The 15,685-nt window shown below is 52.5% G+C and overlaps 1 protein-coding gene across 1 annotated transcript in view; it reads right to left on the minus strand.

The window, feature by feature from the left end:
* The window catches only part of CHD8 (chromodomain helicase DNA binding protein 8), a 79,408-nt gene that overhangs the window by 62,138 nt on the left and 1,585 nt on the right, over window positions 1–15,685 (minus strand). The window contains exons 2-7 of the mRNA XM_072921320.1: window positions 13,922–14,281; window positions 11,291–11,688; window positions 6,592–6,706; window positions 4,670–4,855; window positions 624–692; window positions 474–529 (exon numbers count right to left, since the gene is read on the minus strand). Coding sequence (XP_072777421.1) covers window positions 474–529; window positions 624–692; window positions 4,670–4,855; window positions 6,592–6,706; window positions 11,291–11,688; window positions 13,922–14,281 — 1,184 coding nt within the window. The remainder of the gene's footprint in view (window positions 1–473; window positions 530–623; window positions 693–4,669; window positions 4,856–6,591; window positions 6,707–11,290; window positions 11,689–13,921; window positions 14,282–15,685) is intronic.

Below are 15,685 nucleotides of genomic sequence, written 5' to 3' on the forward strand. Positions count from 1 at the left end.
ACCATAAATGACCATAAGTGACCATAAGTGACCATCACTGACCCCAAACTGACCCCAAATGACCCCAAACTGACCATGATTGACCATAACTGACCAAACTGACCACAACTGACCACAAACTGACCATAAATGACCATAAATGACCCCAAAGTGACCATAACTGACCATAACTGACCATAACTGACCATAACTGACCATAAGTGACCATAAATGACCCCAAAGTGACCATGAGTGACCCCAAACTGACCATAAATGACCACAAGTGACCCCAAACTGACCACAACTGACCATAAATGACCCCAAAATGACCATAAATGACCCCAAACTGACCATAACTGACCAAAAATGACCCAAAAATGACCATAAATTACCCCAAATGACCATAACTGACCATGAGTGACCACAAGTGACCACAACTGACCACAAGTGACCCCGAGTGACCACCCCTGACCGCCCCCCGAGTGACCACCTACTAGTTCTTGTACTTGACGAAGAACTCCTCGGCCTCCACCACCTGTCCCGAGGGCAGCTGGGGACGAAGATGACCATGAGGAGGATGAGGAGGGGGAGGAAGGCCCGAGGGTCACTCCGGCCACGCCCCGCCCCCGCCCCGCTGGCCTCACCTCCTTCTTGACCACTCGCATGGACAGCACCTTGTCCACGATGGCCGCGTCCTCCTCGCTCGGGTTCTCCTGGGGGGGAGGAGGGAGGTCAGGGAGGAAGGGGATGAAGGTCATGGGGAAGATGAGGAGGATGAAGGTGGAGAAGATGAAGGTAGTGGAGAAGATGAAGGAGATGAAGGTGAGGAAGATAAAGGTGGTGAAGATAAGATGATGAAGACGAAGATGATGAAGATGAGAGTGGTGGAGAAGATGAAGAAGATGAGGAGGATGAAGGTGATGAAGATCAAGGTGTGGAGAAGATGAAGAAGATGAAGGTGATGGAGATGAGGAAGATGAAGGTGTGGAGATGAGGAGGATGAGGATGATGAAGATGAAGGTGGAGAAGATGAGGAGGATGAAGAAGATGAAGGTGGAGAAGAGGAATGTGAAGGTGATGAAGATGAAGGTGGTGGAGATGAGAAGGATGAAGGTGAAGAAGATGAAGGTCGTGAAGAGGAGGAAGATGAAGATAGTGAAGATGAGGAAGATGAAGGTGGAGGAGATGAAGAAGATGAAGGTGGTGGTGAAGATGACGAAGCTGGTGGAGATGATGAAGGTGGAGAAGATGAGGAGGATGAAAATGATGAAGGTGTGGAGAGGATGAAGATGATGAAGATGAAGGTGTGGAGATGATGAAGATGAAGGTGGTGGAGGAGATGAAGAAGATGAGGAGGATGAAAATTATGAAGATGAAGGTGGTGGAGATGATGAAAGTGAACGTGGTGAAGAGATGAAGAAGATGAAGGTGGAAAAGATGATGAAGATGAAGGTGATGAAGATGATGAAGGTGGAGGAGATGAAGAAGATGAAGGTGGTGGTGAAGATGACGAAGCTGGTGGAGATGATGAAGGTGGAGAAGATGAGGAGGATGAAAATGATGAAGGTGTGGAGAGGATGAAGATGATGAAGATGAAGGTGTGGAGATGATGAAGATGAAGGTGGTGGAGGAGATGAAGAAGATGAGGAGGATGAAAATTATGAAGATGAAGGTGGTGGAGATGATGAAAGTGAACGTGGTGAAGAGATGAAGAAGATGAAGGTGGAAAAGATGATGAAGATGAAGGTGATGAAGATGATGAAGGTGGAGGAGATGAAGAAGATGAAGGTGGTGGTGAAGATGACGAAGCTGGTGGAGATGATGAAGGTGGAGAAGATGAGGAGGATGAAAATGATGAAGGTGTGGAGAGGATGAAGATGATGAAGATGAAGGTGTGGAGATGATGAAGATGAAGGTGGTGGAGGAGATGAAGAAGATGAGGAGGATGAAAATTATGAAGATGAAGGTGGTGGAGATGATGAAAGTGAACGTGGTGAAGAGATGAAGAAGATGAAGGTGGAAAAGATGATGAAGATGAAGGTGATGAAGATGATGAAGGTGGAGAAGATGAAGAAGATGAAGGTGGTGGAGATGAGGAGGATGAAGATGAGAAAGATGAAGGTGGTGGAGATGATGAAGATGAAGGTGGTGGAGATGATGAAGAAGACGAAGATGATGAAGAAGAAGATGAAAGTGGTGAAGATGAGGAAGATGAAGGTGGTGGACATGAAGAAGATGAGCAGGATGAAGATGAAGAAGATGAAGCTGGTGCAGAAGATCATGAAGGTGGAGAACATGAGGAAGATGAAGGTGGTAAGGATGAAGATGATGAAGATGAAAACGATGAAGATGAAAGTGGTGGAGATGATGAAGGTGAAGGTGGAGAAGATGAACAAGATGAAGGTGGAGAAGATGAGGAGAATGAAGATAAGAAAGATGAAGGTGGAGAAGATGAAGAAGATGAACATGATGAAGATGAAGGTGAAGAAATGAAGAAGATGAAGGTGGTGGAGGAGATGAAGAAGATGAAGATGATGAAGGTCATGAAGATGATGAAGGTGGAGATGAAAAGGATGAAGACAATGAAGATGAAGGTGGTGGAGAAGATGAAGATGAGGAAGATGAAGATGAAGAAGATGAAGGTGGTGAAGATGAAGATGAAGGTGGTGGAGATGAAGATGGTGGAGAAGATGAAGATGATGAAGGTGGAGAAGATGAGGAAGATGAAGGTGGAGGAGATGAAGATGAAGGAGGTGATGGAGATGAAGAAGATGAAGGTGATGAAGGTGGTGGAGAAGATGAACAAGATGAGGAGGATGAAGGTGATGATGAAGGTGGTGAAGGTGATGAAGATGAGGAGGATGAAGGTGGTGAAGATGAAGGTCGTGGAGGTGATGAAGAATATAAAGGTGTGAAGATGATGAAGGTGGTGAAGGTGATGAAGGTGGCGAAGATGATGAAGACAAAGGTGGTGGAGATGAAGGTGGTGGAGAAGATGAGGAGGATGAAGATGATGAAGATGAAGGTGGCGGAGACGAAGAAGATGAAGATAAAGGTGGTGAACACGAAGGTGGTGGAGAAGATGAAGATGATGAAAGTGAACAACATGAAAGTGGAGAAGAGAAAGATGAAGATGAAGGTGGTGGAGAAGATGAAGATGAAGGTGAAGAAGATGAGGATGATGAAGGTGCTGGAGATGAAGAACATGAAGATGGAGATGAGGAATGTGAAGGTGATGAAGATGAAGGTGGTGAAGATGAGGAAGATGAAGGAGATGAAGATGAAGGTGGTGGAGAAGATGAAGATGATGAAGACCACAAAGAACACGAAGATGAGGATGAGGATGAGGACGAAGATGATGAAGATGATGGAGACCCACCACGAAGAACTGCATGGAGGGCAGCGCCTCGGGAAGATGAAGACGAAGACGATGAAGAACACAAAGAACACAATGAAGATGAAGACCACCAAGAAGATGAAGATGAAGAAGATGAAGATGAAGAAGAAGGGAATGAGGATGATGAAGATGAAGATGATGAAGATGATGAAGGCCACCCACCACGAAGAACTGCATGGAGGGCAGCGCCTCAGGAACACAAAGATGATGGAGAACATGAAGAACATGAAGAACACCAAGATGAAGAAGATGAAGAAGATGAAGAAGACGAAAAAGATGAAGAAGAAGATGATGAAGAAGATGAAGATGATGGACACCCACCACGAAGAACTGCATGGAGGGCAGCGCCTCGGGAAGACAAAGACGATGAAGAACATGAAGAACATGAAGAACATGAAGAACACGATGAAGATGAAGAACATGAAGATGAAGACGAAGAAGAAGAAGAAGGGAATGAGGATGATGAAGATGATGATGGACACCCACCACGAAGAACTGCATGGAGGGCAGCGCCTCAGGAAGATGATGAAGAACATGAAGAACACGATGAAGATGAAGGAAATTATGAAGACCACCAAGATGAAGATGAAGAAGAAAATGAAGAGGATGAAGATGATGAAGATGATGATGGCCACCCACCACGAAGAACTGCATGGAGGGCAGCGCCTCGGGAAGACAAAGACAATGAAGAACATGAAGAACACGAAGAACACAAAGAACATGAAGATGATGAAGACCACCAAGACGAAGATGAAGATGAAGGGAATGAGGAGGATGATGAAGATGATGAAGATGATGGACACCCACCACGAAGAACTGCATGGAGGGCGGCGCCTCGGGAAGAGGAAGACGATGAAGATGAAGGAAATTATGAAGACCACCAAGATGAAGAAGATAATGAAGAAGATGAAGAAGACGAAAAAGATGAAGAAGAAGATGATGAAGAAGATGAAGATGATGGACACCCACCACGAAGAACTGCATGGAGGGCAGTGCCTCGGGAAGACAAAGACAATGAAGAACATGAAGAACATCAAGAACATGAAGATGAAGAAGATGAAGAACATGAAGATGAAGATGAAGATGAAGGTGATGAAAATGAAGATAGAGACCCACCACGAAGAACTGCATGGAGGGCAGCGCCTCGGGAAGATGAAGAACATGAAGAACACGATGAAGATGAAGAACACCAAGATGACCACCAAGATGAAAATGAAGATGAAGATGAAGAAGATGAAGAAGATGAAAGGAATGAGGAGGAAGATGAAGATGAGGATGATGATGGGGACCCACCACGAAGAACTGCATGGAGGGCAGGGCGTCGGCGCCGTCGGGCTCGGGCGGGGGCGGCGCCGGCGGCTGCTCGGGCCGCGCCGGCCCGGTGACGTCCAGCTCCTCGTCCTCCTCGTCGTCCGTGATCTTGATGTCCAGGTCCTCCGTGTACTTCTTGCGCTTCACCTGCCGGTTCGAGCGCCGCTTCTGCGGGGCGGGGCCGCCTCAGACCACGCCCACCAACCCAAAAGACCACGCCCACCACCCCAAAAACCCGACCAGGTGACCACGCCCACATGGATGACCATACCTGGCCAGGTGACCACACCCACCTGGTGGACCACACCCACCCAAATATCCCACCTGACCAGGTGACCACGCCCACATGACCACGCCCACCCAAATATCCCACCTGACCAGGTGACCACGCCCACATGGATGACCACACCTGGCCAGGTGACCACGCCCACCCAAGTGACCACACCTGGCCAGGTGACCACGCCAACCAACCCAAAAAACTCTCCCAGGTGACCACGCCCACCTGGATGACCATACCTGGCCAAGGTGACCACGCCCACCAACCAAAAACCCGCGGCCAGGTGACCATGTCCACCAACCCAAAAACCCGACCAGGTGACCACGCCCACATGGATGACCACACCCACCTGGTGGACCACGCCCATCCAAAAAACCCACCTGTCCTGCTGACCACGCCCACATGACCACGCCCACCCAAATATCCCACCTGACCAGGTGACCACGCCCACATGGATGACCACACCTGGCCAGGTGACCACGCCCACCCAAAAATCCCACCTGACCAGGTGACCACGCCCACATGGATGACCACATCTGGCCAAGGTGACCACACCCACCAACCCCAAAAAACCCGACCAGGTGACCACACCCACCCAATGACCACACCCACCCAATGACCACACCCAAATGACCAATCCCAGATGACCACACCCCAGGTGACCACACCCAATGACCACACCCACCCAATGACCACACCTAAGTGACCACACCCAAATGACCACACCCACCCAATGACCACTCCCACCCAATGACCACACCCACCCAATGACCACACCCAAGTGACCACACCCACCCAATGACCACACCCACCAAGGTGACCAATCCTAGGCGACCAATTCCTAGTGACCACACCCACCCAATGACCACACCCAACTGACCACACCCAAGTGACCACACCCACCCAGGTGACCACACCCAAGTGACCACACTCAATGACCACGCCCACCCAATGACCACACCCACCCAGGTGACCAATCCCAAATGACCACACCCACCAAGGTGACCAATCCCAGGTGACCACACCCATCCCAGGTGACCACGCCCTAGATGACCACACCCAATGACCACACCCAAGTGACCACACCCAATGACCACACCCACCAGGGTGACCAATCCCAGGTGACCAATCCCAGGTGACCACACCCACCCAATGACCACACCCAAGTGACCACACTCAAGTGACCACACCCAATGACCACACCCAATGACCTCGCCCAGATGACCCCGCCCCCAGGTGACCACACCCACCCACTGACCACACCCAGGTGACCACACCCACCCAGGTGACCAATCCCAAGTGACCAATCCTAGGTGACCATGCCCCCAGATGACCACTCTCAGGTGACCAATCCCAGGTGACCACACCTAAATGACCACACCCCCCAGGTGACCACACCCCAAATGACCACACCCAAATGACCACACCCAAATGACCACGCCCACATAGATGACCAATCCCAGGTGACCAATCCCAGATGACCAATCCCAAGTGACCGCAACCATTGACCACACCCAAATGACCACACCCAAATGACCACACCCCCAGGTGACCACGCCCCCAAAGGTGACCCCGCCCTCAGATGACCACGCCCCCCAAAGGTGACCCCGCCCCCAGGTGCGCTCACCTGCACGGTGGCGTCGTCGTCGCGGCGCGGGGACGGGGTCGGGAGCGCCTCCGAGTCCGAATTGTCCGAGGAGACGTTCCTCTTGCGCTTCTTCCCCACCACCGGCGTGATGGTGCTGCGGACAGAGTGACCAACTGACCAACTGACCGCTGAGTGACCACTGAGTGACCACAACCCCAAAAACCCCAAAAAATCCCCTAAAAATGCCTTAAAATCACCGAAAAATGACCCAAAATGGCCGCTGAGTGACCACTGAGTGACCAATGAGTGACCACTGAGTGACCACTGACCGCTGAGTGACCGCTGAGTGACCACTGAGTGACCACAACCCCAAAAACCCCAAAAAATCCCCTGAAAATGCCTTAAAATCACCCAAAAATGACCCAAAATGGCCGCTGAGTGACCACTGACTGACCAATGAGTGACCACTGAGTGACCACTGACCGCTGAGTGACCACTGAGCGACCACTGAGTGACCACAACCCCAAAAATCCAAAAAAATCCCCTAAAAATGCCTTAAAATCACCCAAAAATGACCCAAAATGGCCGCTGAGTGACCACTGACTGACCAATGAGTGACCACTGAGTGACCACTGACCGCTGAGTGACCAATGAGTGACCACTGAGTGACCAACTGACCGCTGAGTGACCACTGAGTGACCACTGAGTGACCACAACCCCAAAAACCCCAAAAAATCCCCTAAAAATGCCTTAAAATCACCCAAAAATGACCCAAAATGGCCGCTGAGTGACCACTGAGTGACCACTGAGTGACCACTGAGTGACCACTGACCACTGAGTGACCACTGAGTGACCAATGAGTGACCACAACCCCAAAAACCCCAAAAAATCCCCTAAAAATGCCTTAAAATCACCCAAAAATGACCCAAAATGGCCACTGAGTGACCAATGAGTGACCACTGAGTGACCAACTGACCACTGAGTGACCACTGAGTGACCACTGAGTGACCACTGAGTGACCACTGACCGCTAAGTGACCGCTGAGTGACCACTGAGTGACCACTGAGTGACCACTGAGTGACCACAACCCCAAAAACCCCAAAAAATCCCCTAAAAATGCCTTAAAATCACCCAAAAATGACCCAAAATGGCCGCTGAGTGACCACTGAGTGACCAATGAGTGACCACTGAGTGACCACTGACCGCTAAGTGACCACTGAGTGACCACTGAGTGACCACTGAGTGACCACAACCCCAAAAACCCCAAAAAATCCCCTAAAAATGCCTTAAAATCACCCAAAAATGACCCAAAATGGCCGCTGAGTGACCACTGAGTGACCAATGAGTGACCACTGACCACTGAGTGACCACTGAGTGACCACTGAGTGACCACTGACCCACTGACCCACTGACCACTGCGGTCACACTGACCGGCGTTGAGTGACCACCACAGCCAAGGCTGAGTGACCATCAGGACCATGTTTGACCACAATGACCACCAACCCTTGATGACCACCAAGACCACGATGACCACCAAGGCCTGATGACCACCAAGGCCAGGATGACCACCAAGACCACAACAAAACCCAACCCTTGATGACCACCAAGACGAACTCTTCATGACCACCAAGTCCACGATGACCATCAAGACCACAATGACCACTAAGACCACAATGACTACCCAACCCTTAATGACCACCAACCTGTGATGACCACCACCAAGACCACAACGAAACCCAACCCTTGATGACCACCAAGGCCATGATGACCACCAAGACCGTAGTTGACCACAATGTAAACCAAGGCTTGATGACCACCAAGACCGCAATGACCACCAAGACCACAATGACCACGAAGACCACAATGACCACCAAGACCACGATGACCACCAAGGCCACAACGAAACCCAACCCTTGATGACCACCAAGGCCACGATGACCACCAAGACCATGATGACCACTAACCCCAGCCCTTGATGACCACCAAGGTCTGATGACCACCAAGACCACGACAACCACCAAGAATACGATGTCCACCCAACCCTTGATGACCACCAAGGTCTGATGACCACCCAACCCTTAATGACCACCAAGGCCAGGATGAAACCCAACTCTTGATGACCACCAACCCCAACTCTTAATGACCACCAAGACCACACTGACCACCAAGACCACGCTGACCACCAACCCTTGATGACCACCAACCCCTGATGACCACCAAGACTACGATGACCACCAAGACCATGGTTGACCACAATGTAGACCAAGGCTTGATGACCACCAAGACCACAATGACCACCAAGATGATGATGACCACCAAGATCATGATAACCACCAAGACCATGGTTGACCACAATGTAAACCAAGGCTTGATGACCACCAAGACCATGATGACCACCAACCCCAACCCCTGATGACCACCAACCCCTGATGACCACCACCAAGGTCTGATGACCACCAACCCTTGATGACCACCAAAACCACACTGACCACCAAGACCACAATAAAACCCAACCCTTGATGACCACCAAGGCCACGATGACCACCAAGTCCATGATGACCACCAAGACCACGCTGACCACCAAGACCACAATAAAACCCAACCCTTGATGACCACCAAGGCCATGATGACCACCAAGGCCATGATGACCACCAAAACCATGACAAAACCCAACCCTTGATGACCACCAAGACCACGATGACCACCAACCCCTGATGACCACCAAGGCCACGATGACCACCAAGACCACAATAAAACCCAACCCTTGATGACCACCAACCCCAACCCTTGATGACCACCAACCCTTGATGACCACCAGCACCACGATGACCACCAACCCTTAATGACCACCAAGACCACAATGACCACCAAGACCACACTGACCACCAAGGTCTGATGACCACCAACCCCTGATGACCACCAAAACCACAATGACCACAATAAAACCCAAACTTTGATGACCACCAAAACCATGACAAAACCCAACCCCTGATGACCACCAACCCCAACCCCTGATGACCACCAACCCTTGATGACCACCAAGACCACAGTGACCACAATAAAACCCAACCCCTGATGACCACCAACCCCTGATGACCACCAACCCCTGATGACCACCAACCCCTGATGACCACCAACCCCTGATGACCACCAAGACCACAATGACCACCAAGACCACAATGACCACCAAGTCCATGATGACCACCAAGGTCTGATGACCACCAAGACCACACTGACCACCAAAACCATGACGAAACCCAACCTCTGATGACCACCAAGACCACAATAAAACTAACCCCTGATGACCACCAAGGCCACGATGACCACCAACGTCTGATGACCACCAAGACCACGATGACCACCAAAACTACACTGGACACCAACCCCCGATGACCACCAAGACCACGCTGACCACCAACACCAACTCTTGATGACCACCAACCCATGATGACCAACACCAAGACCACGCTGACCACCAAGGCCAGGATGAAACCCAAACCTTGATGACCACCAAGGCCATGATGACCACCAAGACCACACTGGACACCAACCCTTGATGACCACCAAGACCACAATAAAACCCAACTCTTGATGACCACTGAACCCAACTCTTGATGACCACCAAACCCAACCCTTGATGACCAGCACCACCACGCTGACCACCAAAACCATGACAAAACCCAACCCCTGATGACCACCAAGACCACGATGACCACCAACCCCTTGATGACCACCAAGACCTTGATGAAACCCAACCCTTGATGACCACCAAGGTCTGATGACCAAGACCATGATGACCACCAAGACCACGATGACCACCAAGGCCAGGATGAAACCCAAACCTTGATGACCACCAAGGTCTAATGACCACCAAGGTCTAATGACCACCAAGGCCATGATGACTACCAAGACCACACTGACCACCAAGGCCAGGATGAAACCCAATCCTTGATGACCACCAAGACCACAACGACCACCAAGACCACGATGACCACTAAGGCCAAGATGACCACCAAGACCATGATGACCACCAACCCCTGATGACCACCAAGGCCACAACGAAACCCAACCCTTGATGACCACCAAGACCACGATGACCACCAACCCCAACTCTTGATGACCACCAAGACCACGCTGACCACCAAAACCATGACGAAACCCAACCCTTGATGACCACCAAGATCTGATGACCAACAACCCCAACCCCTGATGACCACCAAGACCACGATGACCACCAAGGTCTAATGACCACCAAGGCCACGATGACCACCAAGACCACGATGACCACCAAAACCATGATGAAACCCAACCCTTGATGACCACCAACCCTTAATGACCACCAACCCCTGATGACCACCAAGACTACGATGACCACCAAGACCATGGTTGACCACAATGTAAACCAAGGCTTGATGACCACCAAGACCATGATGACCACCAACCCCAACCCCTGATGACCACCACCAAGGTCTGATGACCACCAACCCTTGATGACCACCAAAACCACACTGACCACCAAAACCATGACAAAACCCAACCCCGATGACCACCAAGACCATGATGACCACCAAGATTATGAAGACCACCAAGACCACGATGACCACCAAGACCACAATGACCACCAACCTGTGATGACCACCACCAAGACCACAATGAAACCCAACCCCTGATGACCACCAAGGGCTGATGACCACCACCAAGACCACACTGACCACCACCCATGGTGCCCCCACCTCACCTGGCCTTGCCCCTGGCCTTGCTCTTGCCGCCGCTCTGGCCGCCCTTCCCCCGCCGCGGCCGCTCCTCCTTCCCACCGCGTTCTCCTCCGGCCTTGCGCCGGCGCTTGCGGTCACTCTCGTCCTCGGGCCGGACGTTGGGCAGCTCGTCCTCGTTGAGGACGCGCGGGATGTTCTGCTCGCCGCGGGCGCGCGCCCGGGCGATGGCCTCGGCCACGATGCGGTTGGCCTTCTCCTGCTTCTTCTGGTGCTCCAGCCGCCGGCTCTCGTCCGGGGTGGTCAGTGCGGTCACTCCTCCGGCCGCGCCTCCGGACGCTCCGGACGCGGAGGTCAGGTCGGTGGTGGTCAGGACTTTGACCACGGAGAGGCCGCTGGAGGTCGGGGTGGTGGAGGAGGTGGCCTGGGAGGGACAGGGGGGCAGGGAGTGAGGGAGTGACCGCTGTGAAGTGACCACTCTGAAATGGTCACTCTGAAATGGCCACTCCAAAATGACCACCCAAAACCAACTGACCACTCCAAAATGACCATTGCAAAATGACCACCCAAAACCAACTGACCACCCAAAAACCAATTGCCCGCTGCAAAATGACCATTCCAAAATGACCACTCCAAACCCAAACTGACCATTCCCCAAACCCAACTGACCACTCAAAACTGATCACTCCGAAATGGCCACTCCCAAAACCAACTGACCGCTGCAAAATGACCACCCAAAATGACCACTCCAAACCAACTGACCATTCCCAAACCCAACTGACCACTCCCAAACCCAACTGACCACTCCAAACCCAACTAACCATTCACAAACTGACCAATCCAACTGACCACTCCCACACCCAACTGACCACTCAAAATTGACCACTCCCAAACCCAACTGACCACCCCAAACCCAACTGACCACCCCAAAATGACCACTCCAAAACCAACTGACCACCCAAAACCAACTGACCACTCCAAACTGACCAATCCAACCCAACTGACCACTCCAAACCCAACTGACCATTCCAAAACCCAACTGACCACTCCAAACCCAACTGACCATTCCCATACCCAACTGACCACCCCAAACCCAACTGACCACTCCAAACCCAACTGACCATTCACAGATTGACCAATCCAACCCAACTGACCACTCCAAAACCCAACTGACCACCACTCCCCCACCCCACTGACCACTCCCACCCCCCAACTGACCACTCCCAAACCCAACTGACCACTCCAAAACCCCACTGACCACTCCAAACCCAACTGACCACTCCAAATTGACTACTCCAAACCAAACTGACCACTCCAAACCAAAATGACCACTTCAAAACCCAACTGACCACCACTCCCAAACCCAACTGACCACTCCCACACCCAACTGACCATCCCAAACCCAACTGACCATTATCAAATCGACCAATCCAATCATCCTGACCACTCCACACCCAACTAACCATTCCCCAAACCCAACTGACCATCCCACACCCAACTGATCATTCAAAACTGACCAATCCAATCCAACTGACCACTCCAAACTCACCACCCAAACCAAACTAACCATTCCCCAAACCCAACTGACCATTCCAAAACCCAACTGACCACCACTCCCACACCCAACAGACCACTCCAAACCAAAATGACCACTCCAAAACCCAACTGACCACTCCCAAACCCAACTGACCACTCCAAAATCCAACTGACCACTCAAAATTGACCACTCCAAACCCAACTGACCACTCCAAACCCAACTGACCACCCCAAAATGACGACCCAGAACCAACTGACCACTCCCAAACCCAACTGACCACCATTTCCACTCCCAACTGACCATTCCAAAACCCAACTGACCACCACTCCCCCACCTCACTGACCGCTCCAACACCCCACTGACCACTCCCAAACCCAACTGACCATTCACAAACTGACCAATCCAACCCAACTGACCACTCCCAAACCCAACTGACCGCTCCCAAACCCAACTGACCACTCAAAATTGACCAATCCAAACCCAACTGACCACTCCAAAACCCAACTGACCACTCCCACAGCCCAACTGACCACTCCAAACCCAACTGACCACCCCAAAATGACCACCCAAAACCAACTGACCACCCCAAAATGACCACCCAAAACCAACTGACCACTGCAAAATGACCACCCAAAACCCAACTGACCACTCCAAAACCCAACTGACCACCTCTCCCACACCCAACTGACCACTCCCAAACCCAACTGACCATTATCAAATCTACCAATCCAATCCAACTGACCACTCCCAAACCCAAATGACCATTCACAAACTGACCACTCCAAACTGACCACTCCAAACTGACCAGTCCTAACTGGCCACTCCCAAAACCAACTGACCGCTGCAAAATGACCACCCAAACCCAATTGACCGCTGCAGAATGACCACCCAAAACCAACTGACCACTCACAAACTGATCAATCCAACCCAACTGACCACTCCAAAATGACCACCCAAAACCAACTGACCACTCCCAAACCCAACTGACCACTCCAAACTGACCAATCCAATCCAACTGACCATTCCAAAACCCAACTGACCACCACTCCCCCACCCCGCTGACCACTCCCACCCCCCAACTGACCACCCCCCCACCCCACTGCCCCCTCGGCCGCCTCACCTGGGGCTGCAGCACCACCTTGAGGGGCACGGTCAGCCTCTGTCCGGCCCCGCCCAGCACCTGCGGCACCTGGGCCACGCCCAGCGGCCCCGCCCCGGCCGGCGGCACCAGCTGCACCTTTCCGGCCTGTCCGGCCGCTCCGGCCGCGGCCGCGGGCTGCACCTGCAGCTGGATGGTCACCACCTTGGCCGGAGCGCCGGACGCGCCTTTGGCCGGAGTGGCCGGAGTGGCCGGAGTGGTGGTGTTGCTCTGGAGGAGGAGTTTGCCGGGCAGAGTGCCCAGCACGACGTGGCGCTGACCCGGCGCCGTGCCCTGGCCTGGGGGCGGCTGCAGGACCAGAGTGATGCGCTTGGAGTCGCCCTGCGGACAGAGGGCAGAGGTCAGGGGTCAGGGGTCAGTAGGGTGGACAGAGGACACTGGTCACTGGTCACTCAGGAGGAGCAGGAGTCACTGGTCAGCCCAAATGGACACGGGAATAAGGGTCAGTGGTCAGTGAGATGGACACAGGGGTCAGTGGAATGGACACAGGGGTCAGTGGTCAGTGGTCAGTGGTCAGTGGGATGGACACAGGGGTCAGTGGTCAGTGGTCAGTGGGATGGACACAGTGGTCAGTGTCAGTGGTCAGTGGGATGGACAGAGTGGTCAGTGGTCAGTGGTCAGTGGGATGGACACAAGGACAGGGGTCAGTCAGTGGTCAGGGGTCAGTGGGATGGACACAGGGGTCAGTGGTCAGTGGTCACTCAGGAGGAGCAGGGGTCACTGGTCAGCCCAAATGGACACAGAAATCAGTGGTCAGTGGGATGGACACAGTAGTCAGTGGTCACTGGGATGGATAAAGGGGTCAGTGGTCAGTGGGATGGACACAAGGGCAGTGGTCAGTGGGATGGACACATGGATAGTGGTCAGTCAGTGGTCAGTGGTCAGTCAGGGGTCAGTGAGGATGGACACAGGGGGCAGTGGTCAGTGGGAATGGATACAGGGGTCAGTGGTCAGTCAGTGGTCAGTGGGATGGACACAGGGACAGTGGTCAGTGTGATGGACACAAGGACAGGAGTCAGTCAGGGGTCAGTGGTCAGTGGGGATGAACACAGGTCAGTCAGTGGTCAGTCAGGGGTCAGTGGTCAGTGTGATGGACACAAGGATAGTGGTCAGTCAGTGGTCAGTGGTCAGTGGGACAGACAGAAAAGGAAAAGGGGTCAGTGGTCAGTGGGATGGACACAGGGGTCAGTGGGATGGACACAGAACAAGGGTCAGTGGTCAGTGGTCACTCAGGAGGAGCAGGGGTCACTGGTCAGCCCAAATGGACACAGGAATAAGGGTCAGTGGTCAGTGCGGATGGGCACAGGGGACAGAGGTCAGTGGTCAGTGGTCAGTCAGTGGTCAGTGGGATGGACACAGGGGTCAGTGGTCAGTGGGGATGGACACAGGACACAGGGACAGTGGTCAGTGGGATGGACACAGCGGTCAGTGGTCAGTGGGGTGGACACAATGGTCAGTGGTCAGTCAGTGGTCACTGGTCAGCCCAAATTGACACAGGAATAAGAGGCAGTGGTCAGTGGGATGAACCCAGCGGTCAGTGGTCAGTGGGATGGACACAGAGATCAGTGGTCAGCAAGATGGAGACAGGGACAGCGGTCAGTCAGTGGTCAGTGGTCAGTGGGATGGACACAGACACAGGGGTCAGTCAGTGGTCAGTGGTCAGTGGGATGGATAAAGGGGTCAGTGGCCAGTGGGGATGGACACAGGACACATGGTCAGTGGTCA

Source organism: Taeniopygia guttata, chromosome 36 (genome assembly GCF_048771995.1).
Source record: "Taeniopygia guttata chromosome 36, bTaeGut7.mat, whole genome shotgun sequence".
Taxonomy (NCBI): Eukaryota; Metazoa; Chordata; class Aves; order Passeriformes; family Estrildidae; genus Taeniopygia; species Taeniopygia guttata.